The sequence below is a fragment of the Argiope bruennichi genome, chromosome 8 (assembly GCF_947563725.1).
Source record: "Argiope bruennichi chromosome 8, qqArgBrue1.1, whole genome shotgun sequence".
NCBI classification, from domain to species: Eukaryota; Metazoa; Arthropoda; class Arachnida; order Araneae; family Araneidae; genus Argiope; species Argiope bruennichi.
In genome coordinates, this window is record NC_079158.1 from 111334743 (window position 1) to 111359003 (window position 24261).

Here is a 24261-nt window from a genome sequence, read left to right on the forward strand (position 1 = left end):
TGATAAAATGGTGATTTAGAAATATTTAGTGGTCTATATCTATTGGATATACATTTTGTGAAGGTTTTATAGAGAATTTCATTTTTTTATTTTGATATCTATGTGTCTGAAGTTTAAACTGAAGTGAATGTTGCTAATATTTTTATTGACACTGCGACTGCACGTTTGTACACAAACAAAACATTTTTATCTATCTTTTCGTCTGAAGCTGTCAGAATACTCCCATATTAAAGCGATGAAATTTGTCTGTAATTTTTTTTTTAATATATGATTAAAATTCAAGCATTGTTGAAACTTTAGGTAGTAACAAACTATTTCTTTGAGAATTCTTTTAAATATTAGTATCATAAAACAAAACGAGAAAAAAAAATATTCTGGATTTATTTTTCCAACAGTTTAAGCGTGAAATAACATGATATTATTTGATTCTTTTAAACCGCATTTTGTGAAGCTTTTTTTTTAAAGTTTTGTCAGTATTTGTTCAATATTTTAATTTTAATAATTTTTTATTTGCAATTTTTATCGTTTTGTTTTAACAGTTTTGTAAGAAAGATATAATATTATATATTCACTAGATATTAAATGATTTAACTGGAATTTAAGTAGAAATATTTGATATTAATGAAGATAACTATTAGTTAGGAATGACCATAGTACACTTAATTGTACAATTGAATGATAGGCATGTCAGATGTAAGAAAAGTGGAAAATGGTGGAAAATGTTTTCCACTGATGTTTATTTGCTCTTGGCTTTAAATTCTTTCATTTAAGTCATTTGTGTAGCATTTTTTAATGATTTTTTCTAACATTATCTTGATACATTTTTACTGAGCACTTTAAGCATTGTTTAGGACAAAAATATATAATTCAAGGGTTAGTTTTCTTAATGAAGATTAATAAATAAGTTAATATAATATGAATTTTTATGCAAATTTTTATTTAAAAGAAAGTTGCTTTCATCAAATTTATTCCCTCCCTCCCCCCTCCTTTTTTTGAGCTTTATATTTCAATTTGGTATTGAGATTTTAAAATGCAAAAGTTTAAAGATATTCTTTCAAAATAAATTACTTATTTATCTAAAGTATCATAATTTTGTGTGAGTGATATCTTATGTGTTGAGAAACTTCTGAATTAAGTTAATTGACTAATTATGTTGTCCCAACTATATTAGAGGGATATTTACCTTTCATCATGTAAAAATTTGATTTTTCAGAATGTTATCATTTTGCAGTTTGAACCATTATTTAAAACTGAATACTAAAAGTATATATAATATAAATGCTAAAAAAGAAAAAGAAAACATTATTTTCATATTAAAATTCAAATGAGCATCTCTTTATATGTTGGTAACTATGGAAAGTGACCAGCAGTCAATCGTCTAAATAGTTGAAAAGACTGGATACAGAGTTTATACTTAATTGAATTGCTGAAAAATTACTATTAAATGCAATTGATTGAAATTACCTGCAATTATTATTTTTGGCAATTTCTGTAATATTTTTACCTTTTTTTGGCATTTTTAATATTTACAATTTTTAATCATGAATTATTATGATGAAAACTTCAAAGATTATCAGTTTTATTTATTGTTCCTTTTCAGGCATAATTCAAAATGAATTCAGAAGAAAACCTTTCTGTCATATCTGAGTACATGTCTCAGATTTTGGAGAATTATAATTCATTACGAGGTAATTTTTTAAGCTATAATGCTGAATTTCAAGTTTTTATATTGATAATATTATGTAAATTTTAGTATGTTTGTAATATTTGCACTTTGAAATGAATTAAATATTTATTTTTCAAAATAATATGGAGGTTTTTTTTTAAGTTGAATAGTGAGTAATAAATGAAAAATACCTTTATTATATGTAAGATTTATGCATCTTCAATAGAAAATATTCAAACTTGCAGTTTTTTAAAATTTATGTTGCTATGTGCAGTTCTCAATAATTGGTAACATTTAATAACTCTTAGTATTTTAATGATTTTGAATTTAAAAGCATTTCTTTGTAAATTTGAAACTTCTTAGTACAATAAAATTACATTTGTAAAATTTTTTATGAGTGCATTATTATTATGCTAATGATATTTAATAACTAAAAATTATTGTTGGAAATTTGATTTTTCTTTAAATTGTATTTCTCTCCAAGCATTGAGTTAAAAAAAACAAAAAAACATTAACATTATTTCTTAGTACTAATTTTTTTGTATCAAATAGGCATTTATTTACTGTTTTCTAACACATACATTTCAGGAAAAACATTATCTCTGTCGCAGATACCATTCTGGGATGCAGTTATTATATCAGCAAGTGACTCAGGCCAAGAAAAAGGCTATCAGTTGCAAATTCAAGAGAAACAAGAAAGAGGAGAAATTCCACTTTCTACTCCTTTTCATGTCTTCTCTGATCCTCCAGGATATAAAATTGGTACTGATTTACTAGATTTTTTTTTTTTTTTTCTAAAAATAAACTTAATTTTTTTCACCACTTACATATTTGGCTTACTTATTGATTGCTTATTATCATTTGTTAGCTAAAAAATGTTTAGTATTCATATTGGATAATTATGACTGATTTTGTTTGACATGAATCTAAGAAAGCATGGATTTAACTATAAAAATAATGAATAAATAGTAATCTTGCAAATAAAAAATCGTACATATATTTTGACAAAAACTGCTTTTTCAGTTGTTGTATAGAGATTTTCCTAGTTTCTTTCATTATGCAGCACTTTTCTGTAAAAATTGTCTTTTCTTCATTAGTTATTACAATTAATTATAAGTGAATGTTATCTTGTTTCTTTTACTTATCGATACACGGTAAGTATGGCAAGATTAATTTGCTTGACTTGAAAATTTTAAAATGTAGATTTAAATCCCATTGTGCTCTTGTTCATTTCTAATGTACAACTTTACATTTGTAGATTAGTAGTACATTTAATAGGTTTAATGAGAATTTTCAGGAGACAGAATTTTGTGTAGTTGATTTAGTTAAATACATATTAGGTAAGATGATATTCTTTAATATTTGTAGTATGTAGAAATAAACTGATATAAGTAAATATCATGAATCAAAACTTTCACATTACCATAAACCAATTACTATACAAATATATTTTTAATATTTGTCTTATGCTCTGAAATGTCAGCTTAGGGTATTTGTTCATTTATTTCCAGAAGTGTGACTGATTAATGAAATAACTGATCAATGAAAATTTTAAAATTAACTTAAATAAATTAATGTAAAAATAGAATGGCTTATTTGCAATATAAAATACTTTTTTTAAAAACTTTGAGGGTATAAAATTTATTCATATAATTTATCTGCTATTTTTCAATAGTTTTTATTAATTTATTTACAGTACACTGAGACCAGTTGCTGCTGTATTACTCAGTCTTAAAATATTCTTGCATTCTTATCTTTAGTTAATAAATCCTTTCATTCAAACTGGTTTTAATAAAATTTCATCGAAGTAAATTAATTTTTCTAATTTTAGTTTTCTTTTTATTCAAATTATTATAAATTTGAAATGCATGTTTTTCATAAGGTTTTTTTTTCCCCCGAAATTAAAAATATGCTGAAAGATGTTTTCTAAATCTTTTGTCTTTTCATAACCATCAACTGTTAGCTTTTTAAGACTAAATTTAATACTTTGTAATGAAACTTTTTAAAAATTGCTGTGAAAGTTTGGAAAAAAAAATATTATAATTGTTAAAAAAAGTATTTTCTTAAGAAAATTTTTGATTTTCTGAAAGATTATTTCCAGAATGTTGAAATTTATTTATTCTTATGTGTTATATTTGATTGAAAAATTCACAAATAATCCTATTTTATTTGGTTTAAAATTTTTATTTTTTATTTTTTTATTTATTTATTTGCATATATCATTCTTAAATTTTTATTAATTCTTGAATTTAAAATTTAGTTATTAGTGATGAATTCTTTTTTTTTAAATTCTTAATGAATTCCTTCTTTTATATTGAACTGGATTTTCTTTTCTAGGTTGTGGAGGATCTACTATGTTTATTTTAGATAAGATATTTGAAATCTATGGAACTAATATGTACAATATGCGCTTTCTGCTTATTCCTGCTGGTGGTTACAGTCAGAGGTTGCCAAATTTATCTATACTAGGAAAGTTATTTAGCCCTCTGCCATTTGGAGAATCTAGATACCAAATGCTAGATCTCATTTTGGCAACATATTTACCTTTTTTAAAACACATGCCACCAGGAGTATTTCTGGCCAGTTCGGATGCTATAATAAGCTTCAGTCTATCTGAAAATGGTATTTTTTAAAGTTTTATTTATTTGTTTATTGTACAATTTTTTTTTGTATATCTAGTAATTTGTAATGTATAATTATTCATAACAATGTTCTTGAAGGATAAATGGCTAAATTGATCAAGACTATAAACTTTGAGATAATTTGACTTGCACTGAATTCAACAACCATGCATTTATACTGTAATCTAAAATTTAGGTACAAAGGGTTATCTTATTATTTAATATAATTTTTTTTCAAAATATTTGTATAAAGACAATTTGTAACACAATTAATGATATGTAACACTAAAGAGGATTTAATAACTTTTATATATACACTAAAAGTACGTTTGACAAATAAATAATGAATTATATTTAAAATAAATTCTAATTTTATATGTAGTCCTTTATCTGATGAAATATCAAAATAACAATTGCTAGCAATTAACTATGACATTTTATATGTCTTCAATTAGAGAAATTTAGAAATGTTGTAAGATGTATATATACATTGTTACGAATTTATAATATAGCTTCTGTGTTCAGTAAGTCTCATGGTAAGGAAGATAGTTTTACAGTTATAATAGATGTCTAGTGAATGAATTTGGTGACAAAAGTGATGGAATTTTCGAACATTTTAGCGATAATTCCAGTAGGACTTGAATTTTACCATTTGTTGTAGAATATTGGAGGATTTTCATGGAGGCTATAAAATTCCAAGAAAAGGAATCAGTCGTCAGTCAGTTGATTAAATGAGTCGAGTGAAAGCTTTCTTTGATGTGTTTATTTCCTGTCAATCCTCTCTAAGCATTTAATGTTGTTAAGGTTACTAATTTTGATTTGCAATTTATGTGCTGCTATTTACTGAAAGTGCTGATTTGTGTACGATTTGTCTGTGCTTTATTACCTGTATACTGTGTTTTCATGTAGAATAAAATATCTTTATTCCTTATTGAGGCTACTGGATTTTTTAACATACAACCAATTGGATGACTTTCAGATTTTTCTGTAACACATACGCGCACATACATATATATATATATATATATATATATATATATATATATATATATATATATATATATATATATATATATATATATATATATATATATATATATATATATATATATATAATTTCCAATTTTTTTTTGTATTTACAGATTCATGGACATTTGAAAATGAAGGTTTTACTGCCTTGGCACATCCATCCCCTGTCATTATTGGCACAACTCATGGTGTTTATGTTTTGCCGAAAATTGAAAATGATGAAGGAGGTTCAACATTTATGAGTGGATGTCTTCGTGTACTTCAAAAACCTTCAATAGAAGAAATGCATGATAAAGGAGCTATAGTTAAAAATTCTGCATTTACTGGTAAGAATGTTTATATATATATATATATTCTTATTCATTTCTATTATTTATAAAAGTTCTGTATTCTTCATAATTTTTCTAAATAAAAATAAATAAAATAAAACAAATTAATATAAGCAGCTTAATATGAATAATAATAAGCTTAATATGAAGCTTATATTAAATCTTTACTGCTTGATGATGTGTCATTTTATCACTTATATATTTTAACTTTTTTTAAATCAACAGTTTTTTAAAAATTTGTATTGAAATAATATTAAAAATATGTTTTCTGTATTGAATATAATTCCTTATGCTGTTGTTATTTAAAAATATTTAAATGAATTCCACTAATGGCAAAAAATGTCTAAACAAAAAATATTTTATCATTGAGTTTTATTAATAATAAGGGCTTTTAAATCAAGCAGAGGGCCTCTATCCTTGTAGCTAATCTATGAGTGTTCTTCCTCTTATTTTTTCTCCTTGACCCATAGGTTGTTACTCATAGAATCAAGAAATAATTAATAAATAAGTTTTTTACTAAATTTTTCCAAAATTACGACTTTGCAATTTTTTGATTATACTGATGAACAGACCAAACTGTTTCTCTTTATGATTGTTGCATACGAAACTAAATATTTTGTAATAAAAAAAAGAGAAATTTCTGCTTATTTAATATTTGTTGGCGATATTTTTGATTATCTTTGATAAATTTTTAAACATTGGCCTAAGAATTAAATTGCTGTTCTGACATTTTATGAAGGAATTTTGAAATTATGAGAGAAAATACAAAAAGTAAACCAAGAGATTCTCATTAATTTTTACAAATTAATTTAGTTTTAGTAAATTATATATGTAGGTATAACTTTTAAATCTAATTTATTGTTAATATATTTGGTTGATAGATGCTCTTTGTTTCTATATCTATCTTTTAAAAATATTTTATATAAAAAGTGCTCTGATTTTTTTAAAAATTACTAGTTGCTTATTTTTTTCTATTTTTATTTGAAGCAATAAAATTTGTGCAGAAAAAGTTGGAGATAACATCAGTGGGATCACTTAATAAGTAAAGAAAAGAGGGGAAAAATTTCTAATATGAAAATTAAAAATATATATAAAAATCGAGTGAACATTTGGTTTATGATTTGTGTTTCTGATTGTGTAACTAAACATTGTTCATGTTTTTTATAGCGAAACCTTTTGCAGTTTTAAAATGTTTACATAAAATACTATATTGCCAGTAATGTGTGAATGAAAGCTATTTTACATTTATCGATATAGGAAATCAACAAAAATAAATTTATATGCTTGTGAAATAAAATATTCATTTTTCATGAATAAATGAATATTATATAATGATGAATGATACATACTGATTAAGTATTATGAAATCAAAATACAAATAGAAAAAAAAAGTAAATTTTATTTATCTATCAGCTAACAGTCTTAACACTGATGCTAACATTTTAGTAAAAGATTTAGTTTATTTTTTTATGCTCATATAATGAAATTTATAGGGCTAAATTTTTAAAACTTTGTGGTTAATGATATAAGCATTGAAGATAAAACTTACATTGCACTTGGATGTTTTTTTGCAGGAAAGAATCAAATTTTCTCCTGAAAACTTCAACGCAGCAAAGCTTTGGCATGCATTAAATAATAATTATAAATAATTAGTAAAATAAAATATAAAAAAGGAATTCGCTTAACGAATGATGTTTCGCTGAACGAGTAGCGATTAGGCACTGTGACGTCACATGCTGAATTGGTTTGTATCAGTCTATATTGAACACTTGTTTGAAGAGAGTTCTTATATCTACAATGATGAAATTTTGGGTGAATAAAACCTTTGAATGTGACTCCGAACGGTTTGAGCAAGTACCTGTGGAGCCTTAATCAACGAGATTTTATCTTTGGGCAAGAAGATGGAGCTAGAGGTTCTAGCAATGACTTGATAAGGTGGTGAAAGAAATAACCATAAATATCTAAGAGATCTTAGAGTGGCATTGTGTGTCACAGTAAAAAGCTACGGAGAAGATTTGGTCAGGAGTGGAAGAAAAATATACACAAAAGTTTTCCAGTGAATTAAGAGAGTTGCTGAAAGCATGGGAAATTATTGTTTCATGTGCTGGATAACATTACCCTGATAAGGCCCATAGGCAGTGACTATGTGCTCGACAAATTCATTTAATGATAATTTTGTATCATATTTCACCAAATTTTGAAACAGAGACAAATATCTTTAGAGAATTTTCTTGTATAAAAGGCATGTATTATAAATAATTAATTTTTTTTATTATGAATTTGTTTGAATTTTTTTTTTTTAATGGAGTGCATTGTCCTATTTTACATGAATTCCTATGGAAAAAATCACAAGTAAGATTTGGGAATGAATTATGGCCTCTAGCCAAAGTATCTCTATTTTTTTTTTTTTTTTACCAGTGTTCACATTTTTTTGTATTTTTGTACATTAATGCATTTTCCACATAATTGATTAAATTAAATTATTATAGTTTGAAATTATTTCTTTCTAACTATTTACTGGAATCTTTTGTTATTTATGTTAAAAGTTTCTTGAGATAAATTATGAAATAGAAAGTACATTTTCTTAAAAATTTTTAATCTTTGTTATAAATAACATATATTAAAAGGATCATTTTTCTAAATTTTGTTGTAGGAAACATAAAAAGACAGCTACAGTCTTATAAGTATCATTTCTTTTCTTTGTGATTAAAAAAAGGCAGAAATTAATTTTGGAAAAATTTCAAAATCAGAAACACTGTTGAAATAATTACTTTGTCTTTAAATAAATCTGTGGATGCATTTTTATATCACTTAATAGGTGTACAGAGAGACGGTTTTAATTCTGTTGATATAAAAGTATTTGCTTTTTTTATGTTTATGTGATGTGTTTTATGTTAATTTTTAAAAGATCATGAAGTTGGACATCCTCTAACATTCCTTGTAGGCTTTACTGTAAACTTCTCAAGGATTTTATTTCTGCAGTGACTACATACCCCTTTCTCCTACTTTTGCTTAATTCAAATGACATAATTTAAATTGATGTGAGTTGATATCGAACTTTCCATTCACACCATTTCAGTACTGGTGGACTTTTGGATTTTAGAGTGCCATCATTCCATAGATGTTATGTGGAGTGTTTGTGAATGTCCAGTTTAATGATTTTGTCTTAATTATTTATTTAGTATAATCTTTTTTATTTTTCAGGTGCCAGTGATGAAGAAGAGATGGTTTTTAGTGACAGTGCCTTCTTCTTTGATCACACAATTACAAAGAAACTGATAAAATTTTACAAAAAGAACAAACCTCTGAAATGTGAACTCAGTTCTTATGGGGACTTTCTACAACCTCTTGGTTTGTCAGCTAGTCCTTCATATATTGTAGATAAAGTTACCAGTGAAACATTAGCATCCATGCGTTCTGCGTTATATAGAGATTTACATGGAACAAATCTTTCTATTTTAGTACTGAAAAACTCTAACTTTCACCATTTAGGGACCATGGATGAATACATTGACAGTCTGTGTGGTAAAAATAAGTTTGGCGAAGCTTTTCCTCTGTCAAGAAGCTCTTTCATTTCTTATTCTGTTCCAAAAATCGCTCCTTTATATATTGAGGGGACAATAGTAAATTCTATCATCCATCCTTTGTCTGTTGTCCCTGAATCTTCTATTTTGGAATACTGTGATATTAATGTTGCCATAAATGTCGGAAGAAATTGTATTATTAGTAATATTCAAATTGATGGTTTTGCTATTCAAAGGTTACCATTTGGCATTCCAGATAACACTCTTGTGCACACTGCAATACTAAAAGATGGTTTTGTTACAATTGCTTTCAATATACGGGAAAACATCAAAAAAGAACATAAACAGAAACATGCTCTTGAAACAATGTTTTTTGGAAAGAAAATGAAAGTATTCTTGATGCATGATGATCTTGTTTTTGATGCTGATTGTGATCCAGTTTCTCTGTGGGATGCAAAGTTGTTTCCAGTGTGCTCTAGTGCTGAAGAGTCCTTGAAAAAGACTCTTGAATTTATCTTATGTGTTAATGAATGCAGCTCTTCTGACCTGAACTACACACTGCATCGAGGGAAGGTAAAATGGATCTCAATGCGAGATATTTTAATGCAAAAAGATACAGAAGCAATGATAAATTATCAGAAGCAATTATATGAAAAGATAAAGCATCAAAAAGAATACAGAAGTTAAGAAATGAGGAAATTTACAAATAATTTTCCAAAAAGGTGACCAAAAATTTTTAAAAATATGAAATATTTTTAATTTAAATGTAATAAATTTCGAAAATGCAATAAGATGAAAGAAATGCTTTACTGAGTTGTATACTTAGCAATAACTTTTTGAATAGCTGCCAAACTTTTAATTTTTATATTCTTTTAATTTGTTTTTCATCATTTAATTTTTTTTCAGTTAGAATATAAAATCTATAAACATGTTCTTAGTATAATAATTGGAATTTTTAAGTGGAATTCCTTATGGTCATTTTACTCCGACTCACAAAAATAAAATTCAACAAAAAATTTAAATGTTTTAACTATGAATCCTTAATTTTGTTCATTTGGTTTCAAACATTTAATTCACATTTAAAATTATCTTTCTGAAAAAGAGTGAGAACTTCCAATTAGAAATAATTTACCTTCCCAATATTTAAAACTGTATCCTAAGTCATAAAATTTTTAATGAAATAAAGCATTCCTTGATTCAAAAGATGGAAAGCAAATACTGTGCTGTAAATATTGTGTAAGAAAATGTCTATTTCTTAATTTTCTACCATATATATATATTTTTTATAATTACATTCAGTGAAAAAGTAATGAGGTTTTAATTGATTATATAAACAAAACTGTATTTTTATCATTTTTAAATTATCTTTTGAACCTTGTGATCTCTAAAATGCATTTGCATGGATGAAAAATTATTTTATATTATTTTAATGATGTATAGAAGTGATTTAGTAAATGTATTTTTTTAAATAATAAAAAGAATTTAAAACTATTTAATGGATTCTCATTTCATCTTTTTTGAGTAGAAATAATTCAGTTATTTTTTTTAAATGTGCATTTTTTTTTTCATGTGATCAGAAAGTTCTGATAGTTACCATAGTTAGGAATTGTTTTCAAAGAAAATTACAAATTTTCAACGATTCATCAAATTCTACTGAAGAAAATAAATCACTGTAGCCATCATTTTCCCTTCCTCGTGTAAAATGAAAAAGCATTGCAATCATCAAAAAATTGGACTTTTAAGTTTCTGAATAATCTTTACTGTTTTAGAACTTGTGCCTAAAAAAACACGTTTTGGAATTATATATATATTAATCTGCGACTGAAATAGAATATATTATATGAAGAAATTCAGTGTATGGTTTTTGCATCAAAATTGCAGACATTCATATGAATGTAATAATTCTTAAATTCAATGTGTCAGAAGAATGAAATTTTCAATATGGTTTAATCATAAATATTGCAGATCTGTATGAAGTCTGCCAGTGGACAATCTATCTATTTGCATGCATTTAACTTGATAACTCAAAAATACAACATGGACATATATCAATATGTTGTGTTAACGCTGAATTGTGGGTCAAATTTTGGACCCAATCTACTATAAAAAGTCCGAAAAGCATAATTTATTCTTTTCTTGAATTTGATGAAGCTAAATACCCCAAATTTTAAATATTCGATATTTTCTTACAGTATTTTTTTAAAAATTAAGAACATATCTGTCATAAATACTTTCGTTTGGAACAAAACAGCACTTAATAAAGAGATTTAAAAAAAAACTGAAAACATACAAGATTTATTTTAATATTAATACTGTGTTTTAAATGCATGCAGTGAATTAAGAAATATGACACAATTTGTATAAAATTTCAACTGCACTATTAATGTAAATGAAGCCAATTTGAAATTTAAAGAAAAGTATGTTAGCATCTAACCACAAGCATTTGCTTGGCAGGCACTTTAAGGTACCACTAAATTTAAAATTTTATAATTCATTATTCCTTCCTAATACATTTGTTTGACGACATAATGGACTTTATGCACTAAACATTTATTGGTCTATAAAAAGAGAATAGATATAGTTTTTATTTTGCTATTTGTATTAATTAAATTAAATAATATTTAATAACATTTTATAATTTTCCTTTTATTTCCAATTATGAATCTGTACTACACACCCTTTTCTGAGGAATTTTTTTTTTCATTCCAGTTGCCTTTATATCCACAATAAATTATTTATTTAAAGCCAGGATAAAATTAACCAATTTAACTATAAATTAATTTTTTTGGACAAAATTAACAATTTCTTATATTTGTAGAACATAAATTACTCACTCTAATTTCTTTGTCATAAAATTTCATTAAAAACCACTTTTCTAGAAAATATCTTAACTTTGTAAATAATGTAACTTTTATACATTATGCCAAAAAATACTTATTTGATTTTAAAAGACTTTCTTCAAGTTTATATGTATATATATATAAACACATTCAATATACTAATTTAAGTAATTATTTATAAGTTTCTCCTTCTGACATGTTATTATATTGCAATGATATTTACATTGAATATACTACGATTTGACTTTTTGAAATCTGTTTTTTTCTTCTTTCCCTTTTGTAATTTAAGGTGAGAGACAGTAGATAATTGCAACTCCATTAAAAAAAAAAAAAAAAAAAAAAAAAAACTTTGAAATTAAGGTTGTGTATAATTTAGAATCTGATATAATTTAGAAAAATTCAAAATATTAATGCATATACATATTTTAAAACAATAAAATAGCAACACAAAATAAAAATTTTTGGAAATTGTTTCATAAATGAGCATAATTATTATTAATTTTGCAACACACATTCATATTATTTTAGAATAATAAACGTTCATTTTTGAGAATAATAATTATTCCCCATATTATTAAATATTTTAAAAAAGTAGTAGCAGCATTTTCTTTTCTTTTTTGGAAAAGCAGACAGATAAATAAGTTCCGGGCATTGTTATTTTTAAAAACTTTTCTTTGCAAGCAAATGAAAGTTCAGTTTAACTGGTAAAATATCATAATATAATGATTTTTTTCACTTTATTCTTCAATGCTGTAAATGTATCTGTAATAGAGCTGTTGTTTTCAGGAACAGAAAAGAACTTGATAAACTGCTTAATTATTCAAAGGATTTTCTTTAAAATCTTTATTAATGGGACCTTGGGCAATTTTTTGAACACAAAAGCTTCACACTAACCATTTAAAGGAAATAGCAATTAAAATATTTTATGGTTAAGAGACAACATCTATGTTCACTTTATTTAATATGTGTACATAGATCATTGAATAGGCATTCAAAAATATAGAATTAGCTTTGTTAATATGAAGCATTTCATTTACCAGTCTTTTTAGCCTGAGTATTTCAGCCCAAAAAACAGTTTTTCAGTTTTTTTTATATAAAAGAAATGAATATTATTTGAGAGTTTCAGATTTCTTGAATTAGTAGGCAATATATGAGATGGAACCATATTTAGCAAATTATCTACCAATTTCACCAAAGTTATGAAAGTGGTTGTTTCATATAACATTTCATAGTGACTGAAACTATAAAAGGATAATAAAAATAATTTTTTTGAGGTATCTTTTTTTTGCATATAATCCACCTACTTAATGCATGTTTCTGTAGGAAAGCATTTAATTTGGATTGACCTTTTCAAAATTCTTATAATTTTAGATGGCTCTTCAGCAATAAAAAAAATATCAGAAAGATTGTTAAATAACACATTATATTTGGATAACTAGACTTGAAATTACAGCATAGTCTCATTGCCATGTTTGTGAAGCATTCATTAAATAGATGGCATCTGAGATAATGGCAAAAATAAAATCTTGAGAAAAACTTGATGTTTATGAGTGGACATTTCTTAGATTGCAGCATTTAGCAAGTTATGAAAAAAATTCTAGTTAAGCAACCATAACATAATTTTAAGCGTAATGAAACAAAATTTGAGAGAATAATCTCTGGAGGGAGGGGAAGGTTGTGGAAAACTAAAAAAATTAGAATGCAATCGACTCCTAATAATTTACATGGCATTTAAATTTTTATTAGTTGAAAGTCGCAGATTTTAAGATATATGGCATATAATAATGCAACTCTGTCTTTGTATATATATAATCCTAAGAGTATATTTTAAATATCTTTTACACATATTTTTTATTTATTTTCATGCATACTACTATTTTATAGATCACATAGAATTTTAAAGCTATCATTCATTTAGTAATTACAACCAAATTATCTTTGATAAAAGGTAATGAAACCATAATTTTATTAGCTATTATAAATAGAATTGCAATACTCTTGGTTCCAAAATCAGAGGGAAAAAAAAAAAAAAAAAAAGGATCAAAAATAACTTTTCTAATGAGATTCAGTTAAATATCATGGATTAATTTTTGCATTCTTTTTAACTTAATATTAAGTTAAAAGATCTTAAATATCTCAGTATCCTATGAATATATGTTGTAGAGACAGGTATATAAAACCACAAATATGTATTTTTACAAGGTTTTATTAAAATATGTACAAGTTTTTTTCAACAAGATAAATGTGCTTTAAGCTGCATTTCGAGGCCCTTTTTTCTTCCCTGCTCGATATAACTTATTCTTCATAAATTTATTTTTCTTTGACTTGTATTTTTTCTCTCTGGACTGGACTTGTTCATCAGTTTTTCCTTCTTTTCTGTAAGGTGATTCAAATAAAGTATAAATATTTGATTTTAATTCGAACATTATACTTAAAATGCTATATATTTACAAACATAGTAATTCACTTCCTGAGCCACACATACAGAACAGCATTTTAAATGTGCAGTCAAACCTGTTTGTTAACGGTAAATAGGGACAGCATATAAAATAAAAATCGCACACATACAAAATGTACTGAAACTTCATAAATAGCTATAATAAATAATTTTCTACAACCTATTAAAGAAAAAAAATTATACAGAGAAAGGAGACCACATTAAAAAAACAAAGTCTTTACATGAAAAATCTGTCAAAAATATGCTTGGTTCCATTGCACAGTTTACAATGTAAATAATTTAAAAGGTCAAATATAAGATGAACAAACCTTTATTAGTTCTGAAATTTATTACAAATACTTTAAATACAATTATAAATATGAAAGATAAAGAAACCCGACCAATCCATGGCAGGTATATAAGCAATTAGCATAGTTATATAAAATTTATTCTGAATATAGTTAATAGCAACATGCAGATATTAAAAGCATAAATTATCAATCTAATAAAATTTATATATAATATGAAATAAAATACTCACAAAGGTTTTGCCATATAGCGTTGAACAGCCTATAAAATATAAGAAAAAGGAATTAAAAATATAATAAATTATGTCACTATCATCAAATTTAATCATCATTTATATTAATGCTACATAAAATTATGTAACATAATTAGAAAAATATTCTAGATTCTTTTAAGGCAGATATTAAACAGTTTTTTCCTTAGCATAATCAAATGTAATTTTGAGAAGCACTGTGAGCAAATTCTACTTGCATTTTTAAAACAGTACAAATAATGCCTTAAAAATGTTATTAATGAATAAAGGATTCTGTTTTTAAAAGGAAATTTAAAAATTAAGTAAAAAGTAGTAACATCTTACCTCCTGTACATTCAATTTGGGCATCTTCTTTTCTAGATTCTCTAATATTTTCAAATTATTTTCTTTTTCTTCTCTTAAATTGCTTGGATTGTTGGGTTTAAACTGAAACAATTCATTAGAAGAGTTAATTCATGCTATTATTAGCAAAACAGATAAAATTATTAATTTGAAAACAAGCCTTATGATAACATATTTAGATAAACTGACTTTGGATATAACTAATAAATATTTTCAGAGAAAAAAAAGTTTTATTAAATGTTTCAAATTACAGAATACTAAAAGACACAAATACTATATATGCAATAGATAAAAGATAAATTAAACAGTATATTCAGGAGTTTTATCAGGTTCTAATATTGTTAAAAATTTTCAAAATGGCATTATAGGATATTGTGGTTAGACTAATTATATATATGAATGAGAAAGAATGGAAAATAATTCCAAACACAAAAGGTTTTTAATCTAGAGATAAAAAAATATTTTAGTCTATGCTATCGTGGGTCATCTTACTGCAGATACAATAAAAGTGTTCATTATATTACAAATATGCTGATCTCCACAATTATGAATTGCAGATAAACTAGCATATAAAGAGAAAAAAAAAGTTTCAACTGAATATTTCTAGTATGCAAATTAAAACAAAAAGGCCCTTTTAGTTATTACTAGTTTCCCATAATTGTTTAATCAAGAACCAAAGATTACAGGTTTAGCTTTGGGATTTTGATATGGCAATTTTGTAATCTATTTTATGTTATACTATGATTAAGTAGAACTCCTGCCAACAAATCTAAGTGAACTCAAAACTCAAATTACATCATCTTCTCAAACTAGATGAGAGCAAAGAAGCTGTTTCTACTGATTGTATAGATAGATATATTGTTGCCTTAAGAGATATCATTACATATATCCTTAAGTTAATTGAAATTCTAATTAATTTCCTACTTTTAATCTTAATTTAGCCGATATTAACTTCATTCTGAAATATTCTCTTATTTCCAATTCCCTCTATCTATTTAATTAGTTCCACATGCATTCTATAAAACAGCTGCTCTTAGCATTTTCGCATGCTCCGAGTGAAGGGATAAAAATCCTTAATGCTTACAACATTCTTTTAAAGATATCCAAGATTCCCTTTCCTAATTTGGCATGTGTCAAAGAAATCCCTATCTAGACCTCATAATAAAATTATTGAAGGGAAAAATTTCTGTCTATTTTGCACTTGTATTGTGATGTAAATAGATTTCAGTTTTTTTCATTGCTTCTTTTAAATAAAATGTCTCCTACAGTGAAATTAATCAAAGTTAAAATTTCAATTAGTACTTCACTTAAAAAAACATTTTAAAACTAATTAATTTTGCTTTAAATTTTGGAACAATCAATAATATAATAATTTATTTCATAAAATCTAATCTGTAATTTGCAAAAAGTTACTATGAATTATTTTGCAATTGATAATATTATTTCTTATCATGATAATAGGAAAGCGCAATCCCTCTTAATCTAGGATTTATAATTTATTATTAACAGCTAACATGAAGATAACAATAAGTAATTGATAATAGGGGAGACAGAACAGCAATTTAGAAACAGTGAACAAAAGTTAAATTTTCTTTACTACAAAATCAATTATATGAATAAACACAGCATGATGTTTGTAATACAAAAATTTTATTTTCTGCTTATAGATCATTTCTATGCTAAGAAATAAAGACAGTTAACTTGTTAGTGTTATTTATAACAAAAACAGTAAGCTAGCAGTCTGCAAACGCAGTTTATGTTACATTTAAATTAAAAGAAAATAGAAATAGGAAGAAAAGCATTGCTTGTACCAATATAATTAGCCTCTATCTTTGCAGATTCATAAAAATAGTAAGCACACTTTATAATCATTTTTTCTAATATGAAATTTAATTCTTTTGCATGCAAAAAGGCTAATATTCTAAGAATATGGCACGATTGCCTCACATATTGAGAAGAAAAATTAGGAGCAAACTAAAAAACAAAGCAACAAACTTTTAAGCATAATACCTTTCTTTTCTGCATTTTATTTTTGGGTGCCCTCTCATTGGGTAATTTATCTGCAAAACGACCCAGTGATGCAGTTGCTGATTTTGCGGAAGTCAAAGATCGAGACAACTAAATTAGAAAACATAATATGGAAAAAAAAAAAAAGAAAAAAAAAAGATTTTTTTATTATAAATAGCTCAAATAGTTGATTCCATTCTGACAAATATCAATTAATTTCATGAAAATAAATTATAAAAATTATAGCAAGTAATAACACTACAAATAAATAAAATGTATAATTAAAATGAAATAAGATTAAAATACCTGATGCTTATCAGCTAAATCAACAGATTCCAAATTTGTCACTATAAAAGAAACAGAAAAATTAATTTAATACATCAGATTGCCAGAAATATTAAAATTTCATAAAAATAACAACAAAGCATCTTAGAAATCATTTATATACCTGAAGAAACCAAAAACAATAAGAATTCAAAGAAAAGAGTTCTTATACAAAAGCTTCACAATTTTAATTTTCTTTTTAGATGCTCACTAATAATTATGCTACGGCAACTTTGTAATATTTGTTACAGCCTGTGTTTAGTATCTATCTTATTATTTCAGTATTAATGAGTATAATCTATATATGATAAATAGATATGTATTGATATAAAACAAATGTACACATGGATAATGAATTTATTAACACAATTTTGTTACATATACAAAATCTAGAGACTTTGTATGTCTTTTCATAACTTGCCATTGAAGATTATGAAACTTCACCAATTAAAAGAAGCAAAGTTGAGTTTAAAATACAAATCTATTATAATCAAATTTTTTCATAAAAAATATTACTAAAATTACAAGTGTTTTTTTGAAATTAGGAACAGATAGAGAAACTGTAAATCTTTAAAATACAATATTTCAATACCAATTATTGTACCAAAAGAAACATTTTTTTAAGATTATGTGTAACAGTTGTTGTTTAAATATTATGTGCTTTTCATTTTAAATCCACTACTATTCCTATTGCTAATTACCAATTAGAAGATAACAAATGTTCAATTTATAGATATATAAAATTTACCACCATACTAAACCTTTACCTTTCATTTTAGTAGCTGAGGCAATGTTGCGCAGCCTGTGATAATCATTCTTGGCTATTCTTTCCTTTTTCTGTTCTTTTGCCTTTCCAAAATAATCTTCATTTGGATCTGAAGTAAACAATTGCAAAGAAGATGAAAAATTACATATTGTAAACCTATCTTGAATTGATAAAGGAAATTTTATTATATGCAAAGAAAGGAAAAAAACTAATATTCTTACCAGCATTATCAGGTATTTCCTTAACCCAATCTTCCTTATTCTTGATTCCTCGATAACCATACCTAGGTTTCCATTCCTAAAAAAATTTACAATTTAAATAAATATAAAATTACCCTCTATAAATAACTAATAATTATATCCCTGTAAGCTTTATTTATAATTAACTTACTTTATTGCTTTCATCAAACACCAGCTTTTCTTTCTTTTGCTTTTTGATGCCTTTTGCCTTTGCAAATTTTTCCCACTTAGTCATGGTTTTAGGTTTAGGAATCTATAAATAAAAATTATATAATATACTTAAGAGTCCAAAAAAGATATATTAATGAATATAACAATTCAAACTTATAATAAGAGATACTGAAAATTATGTGTGTTTATTGTAATTTGAGCACACACACACACACATAGTCAAACAAGGTTTTTGAAATTGAATTTTTGTATTTCTCTTCTTCGTTCAAAAGTATCGACTTATTTCAAAAACAATTTCTAGCACAACGCAAATGTTTCCTGTACGATGAGTGAGATCTCATACCATAAGTGTAAATTTCTGAAATTATGGGATACAATTTCAATAGTAAAGAGTAATTAATTTATTTTGTGTATTCATGCTAGATATTGATTGTTGAACTTGCAATACTGCCTAGGCATTTTGTACTGCAGTCCTACAGCTGTTAATCAATGAATTGAACTAAGAACACTGTGTACGTTAACAATGGGTATATTGGTTCTTTCAGCTAAAGACTAACGCTGATTATTACAGATGTTGATTAATCTGGGAGAAAGGGTAGTGGTTATGACTAAAGTAAAAAGATGATCTTTTCATTTCTGTTTAATTTATTTATTAGTAAACTTTTGCTGTATATATCAACCAAAATTATTTTAACAAATTTCTTTTTTAAAAATTTTTTAAGAATTGTTTGCTCATTACAATCCTTTTGGACACCATTACTGAATAATTAAATCTCGAAATTCACTTCAATTTGATATAGAAGGAACTGCAACAGAAAACATATTCTAGAAAAATTCAATCTTAAGGTGTTATTTTATTTATTTATTATTTTCTTGGCTAACCCAAAATGTCTTATCCCATAAGAAGTAATACCGATTTGAAACAAAATGATTAGATAGAATTGAAATAATTCAAAATAGTAGGTAGCAAAATCAGACACTCAAAATGAAAGACTTTAACACATATAAGATAATAATTTCTAATTAATCTATGTTCTAATTATCTATGTAACAATTATTTTCTAATCTCTCGAATTCTAGCTTCACTGTAACATTAACTTCTTAGTTGTATGGGGCTTTGATTTCCCCATAGAAATAAATTTTTTTATTTATTTCTATGCTGCTTTAATAAATTTGCCTCTGAAACTATATATAAGTACAAAATACTTAATCACAGCTTCTTTTTCCTGCTTTCTGCCATCCTATTCAGCAAGATGGACTACACTCATTATAATTTTAACAAAGAAATCTTAACAGGATAAATAAATATTGCACCATTTAAAAAAATTTATAAAGAATAAAAATAATTGAATTTTGAAGAAATATATGCATATTTCTTCATAAAGTATTTCATACACATAATAACAATGAGAATGTTTAAATGGTACTCACAGGCTTTTCACGTGGAATAATTGAGGTTGGTTCTGGTAACTAGAAATATGAAGAAAAAGGATAAAAGAATAAGACAAAAACTTGTAATGTCACAAAATTAAATAAATATAAGAGATTACATATTTTAAATTTTTTAATCTTAAAAAAAAAAAAGGAACAATATATTTGTTTTAAAAAATGTATTCAGAAAAAATAAACATCGTGACTTACTTTAGCCACTGGAACATGCTCATGGTATTGACTGGGTAACTAGAAAAAAAAAAAGACATTCATTACTAAATATAGCAAATATATTTGTTTCAACAATTATATATATAAAAAAAACCCATTCACCCTAACAATGAATGTATGTATACATATAAATACATTTGAATGACAAAACCTGTTAATACACTCAGTGAGGTACAAGTCCAATATATAAACAAGGGTGAGATATTTATGTATAATTGACAATCTCTAGCAACTTACAATATCAAGTTTAAAAACAAATATTGACATTATACAACAATATATACACCTTTTCAATGCAATTTAAAATATCTTAAGATAAATATGGTTCTACAAAGAATAAACAGTAGTTTGGCAGGACCAGATTATCAAGTAAGCAACTGCCTAGTGTCTCATGACTTTGTTAAGCCCCATGCTTTAATATTCTTCTTTGGAATGTATTATCAGGGTAACTTAATTTTGTTTCATTTGATTCATAAGAATCATGTATTTGAATTCTTTCCAATTAAAATCAAGATCCATTTCAGTTTTATAACTTCATTCTCGTAATTTTTTTTTTAATGTTTCCAAATTTGTTTATAAATTAATGTAATCCACTTTTTCGCAAAATCAACTGATGGACACTTGTGTAAATAGCTCTGGCAAAATTTACCTTGAAGTATTTTGATAATATTAAAAAGTCTCAAAACTTTTTAAGCAAATTCTTTAAAATAATTTTTTTAATATATATGATACTGAAAACGTCCTCAATTAAATATTATATCAATTTGTTATAATATTTATACTTAAAAATTACTTAAATTTATATCAAAATAAAATCACAATTTTTTCTCAGGTTTAGAAGTTGCAGCGAAAGGATACATGAAACTTGTATTCTCCCCTACAAGACATAATCTGACCCTGTGGCCAATTCATTTATAAAGCATTAAAAGAAACAATGACTTTTTGCTACAAAAAAGTTACTTTTGGTCATAATTAGCTACTAAACTATTTATTGCCAAAGGGTCTTTACATTTCATTCATTAAAACACTATGTTTAGACATCTTGAATCAACATCTTCATCAAAGAATACATCTACAACCAATCCGAGTTGAAAGTTCATTAATTTGCCACATGAGTAATGTTACTAGCTGTTCATAAACCATCATATTTAATATTTTCTTTGAAAAATCCATTTTGAAGCATGAAATAAAACATTCTCTACAGTGTTATTTGGCATAACTTAAAACTGGCTAATTTATTGTAAAATTTCATATATAATCATTGTAGGTTACTATTAGAGTTTTGACTCCCTCCAGTGGAGAAAAGGGGAAATTCTGTTCCACTAACCAGATGTATTCGAGACGCCGACATGTACATACTCTCTCTCCCGTCTTTTGTGTTGTGATGTGTTTGTGTGGTAGCTTAGAAATGTCCGTGTCCATCTATGTGTGAAAATAAACCTATGAAAGTTCAACTCCTGCTTCGTCATTTATGGAATTGTCATGCACTGACTGAACAGTTACTATAAACATTAGAAAGTTTGCCTATATTACACCAGTCATACCATGCTCAACAAGCACCTACCATAATGAACAAAAGAAAATGTATAAAAACGATGACACTCATCATGAGTAATATTTTGCTGAATAAGTGATGAGAAAACATCATGTCAAATGCAAAATTAACCTGTATCTTGTGTATCATTCTGCATTGAGCATTATTTTAAAAGGAATCCGTATTTTTACAAGGAAGAAGCTTTATCCATATAAATTGTTCAACACGACACTAAGGAGTTCCTACAAGTATCTGTAAAATTTTAATCAACAAGAATATGGGGCTAGAGGTGGATAACAATGGCATTGACGAGTTGGGGGGAGAACATAGCCAGAATCGAAAAGGTTATTGAATAAATTCTATGTCACAAAAAAAGTTTCAGATAACATTCGTTCAAAAGAAGAGGAAATAATGGCCTAAGCAGAGCAACAGCCTTCCAGCAAAATAAGGGCAATGCAGAAGGCATGGGAAATTATTGCATTGTGTATAGAGAAGCACTATCCTAATCACAAAGTAATGCTGTGCCTCATTTTAACCAAGTTTTGAAATGTAGCTATGAATGTTTTTAGATAACTTTCTTGAAGGAAAAAGAAACACAAACTTTATGAATTTCATAATTTTTTTTCGAAATGGAATTATTGTCTTATTTAACATGGAATTCTATGAAATAAATTATTTGTTTAGCGAGGGTTTCGCTTTACGAAAAGGATCCGGGATCAATTAGTGCTTGTTAAATGAAGTACTGCTTTATTCAATTACTACAAGAGGTGTCAATTGAAAAAGGCGACATACTAACAAAATATAAACAAACAATTCATTCAAAGAACTTCAATATACAAAGAAAGAAAAGGCAATTTAAATCTTACCTTAAAAATTTCATTCAAAAGCTTCTGAGTTCCTTGAACTGCTAAACGTTTTAGATTCTCTTCGCTGTAATTTCTGAAAAGAAAATACCTATATAATTCTGACTCACTTCCACAGCAGAGAAATTCGGTGGGATTCAAAATAACACGACTTACTTCTCGAGAGATGATCTCAATAGCGTAACATTAGTAACACATAAATTACCCACATCTAATTCCGTATAAACTTCATTCAAGTCCTCGTGGTCAGCCATTTTAAAACAACGTGAAACGAAAAAGGATTCAATAACATTTCTATCACTTCACTTCGATATTTCGCCAGTACTGTTTATTTTGTCAAAATTGAAATAATAATAACAATAATTAGTAATATTAAAAAATAATTAACAAACGAAATTTGTAAAATATTTTTACTACCATCAATATCATTATTAAATTCCAAAAATTAATGTTATTTACTTTATTTCATCCAATTGAAAGCATTAATCAAATACTGTCTTAGGATTTTTTTGTAGCATTATAAAAATACGTTATAGAAAGGTAACTAAGAAATTACAAGTAATCAAACTATTTAAAGATATTATTTAGGAACTTGAACGAACTCGATGACCACAGTTTCCTTTAACGATTTTATTATACTGTGATTCACTCTCTTCTGCGTTGCGAGTATTCGTATTGTGGCAACTGACTTTGTTTCGCGTGTTTTTGTTGTTATTTATGCTAACAGAATAAACAGAAACAGAACACAGTAGCAGGAAAAATCTGCTTTTGTTGATAGACAGCTATTTGGGCCTTCAAGCTTTAAAATGCCTTACAATCAAATCTACAAAAGTCTTTCACACATTAGCTGACAAAATTCAAGCGCGGGGGAAATTAAATCAGAAAATATCCTTGGTGTAGTCTCCAGGACATTCATAAATACGTTGAAATAAAAAGGCGGACGTATTCACAAGAACGGCCATTGAGTCGCACCCATTGCTGTCCCCTGGATTGCTCCAGAGGATTTAATTTCTTATTTTCAGGAAACCTCACTGCAAAAAACGAGTTACATTTTCCAAAATAGCAAATATCAAGAATCTATTGACAATGTTCCTACCATGTTTTCCCTTACACTTTGGCTCAAAAATATAAAACAAGATCTTATAACTCCACGTCTTTAAACTGAATGATTATAACTCCATCTCCGTTGAATAAATTTGGTCTATACAATTTTCCTAACTGCCAAGTGTGTAATCTAGAAAAAAAACAACAACAACAACATTGAACATATCATCTTGTTTTGCTCCAAAGGGGCCACGGTGGCCTGGTGGTAAGGTTCGTCCACGGAACGTAGGGCTTGAAGTTCGAG

The 24261-nt window shown here is 26.2% G+C and overlaps 2 protein-coding genes across 3 annotated transcripts; one reads left to right on the forward strand and one right to left on the reverse strand.

Annotated features, from left to right (window-relative positions):
• Positions 1-163: 163 nt before the first annotated feature.
• LOC129981885 (fucose-1-phosphate guanylyltransferase-like) lies at positions 164-10577 on the forward strand. Of its 2 annotated transcripts, none has more exons than XM_056092924.1 (6): positions 164-300; positions 1601-1688; positions 2255-2428; positions 4004-4288; positions 5430-5642; positions 8850-10577. In XM_056092924.1, the coding sequence occupies exons 2-6, from the start codon at positions 1613-1615 to the stop codon at positions 9854-9856; spliced, it is 1755 nt and encodes a 584-aa protein (XP_055948899.1). In that variant the 5' UTR covers positions 164-300; positions 1601-1612; the 3' UTR covers positions 9857-10577. The 2 variants fall into 2 exon arrangements, with proteins under 2 accessions (XP_055948899.1, XP_055948900.1); XM_056092925.1 differs by having other exon boundaries at positions 181-248.
• Positions 10578-14197: 3620 nt separating this feature from the next.
• Positions 14198-23219, reverse strand: LOC129981974 (ribosome biogenesis regulatory protein homolog). Its single transcript, XM_056093053.1, has 12 exons — positions 23070-23219; positions 22917-22989; positions 20496-20534; positions 20286-20324; positions 18835-18936; positions 18666-18741; positions 18446-18553; positions 17661-17701; positions 17358-17465; positions 15330-15431; positions 14988-15016; positions 14198-14385 (listed from the first exon to the last, which is right to left on the reverse strand). The coding sequence occupies exons 1-12, from the start codon at positions 23165-23167 to the stop codon at positions 14259-14261; spliced, it is 942 nt and encodes a 313-aa protein (XP_055949028.1). The 5' UTR covers positions 23168-23219; the 3' UTR covers positions 14198-14258.
• Between the last annotated feature and the right edge of the window lie 1042 nt (positions 23220-24261).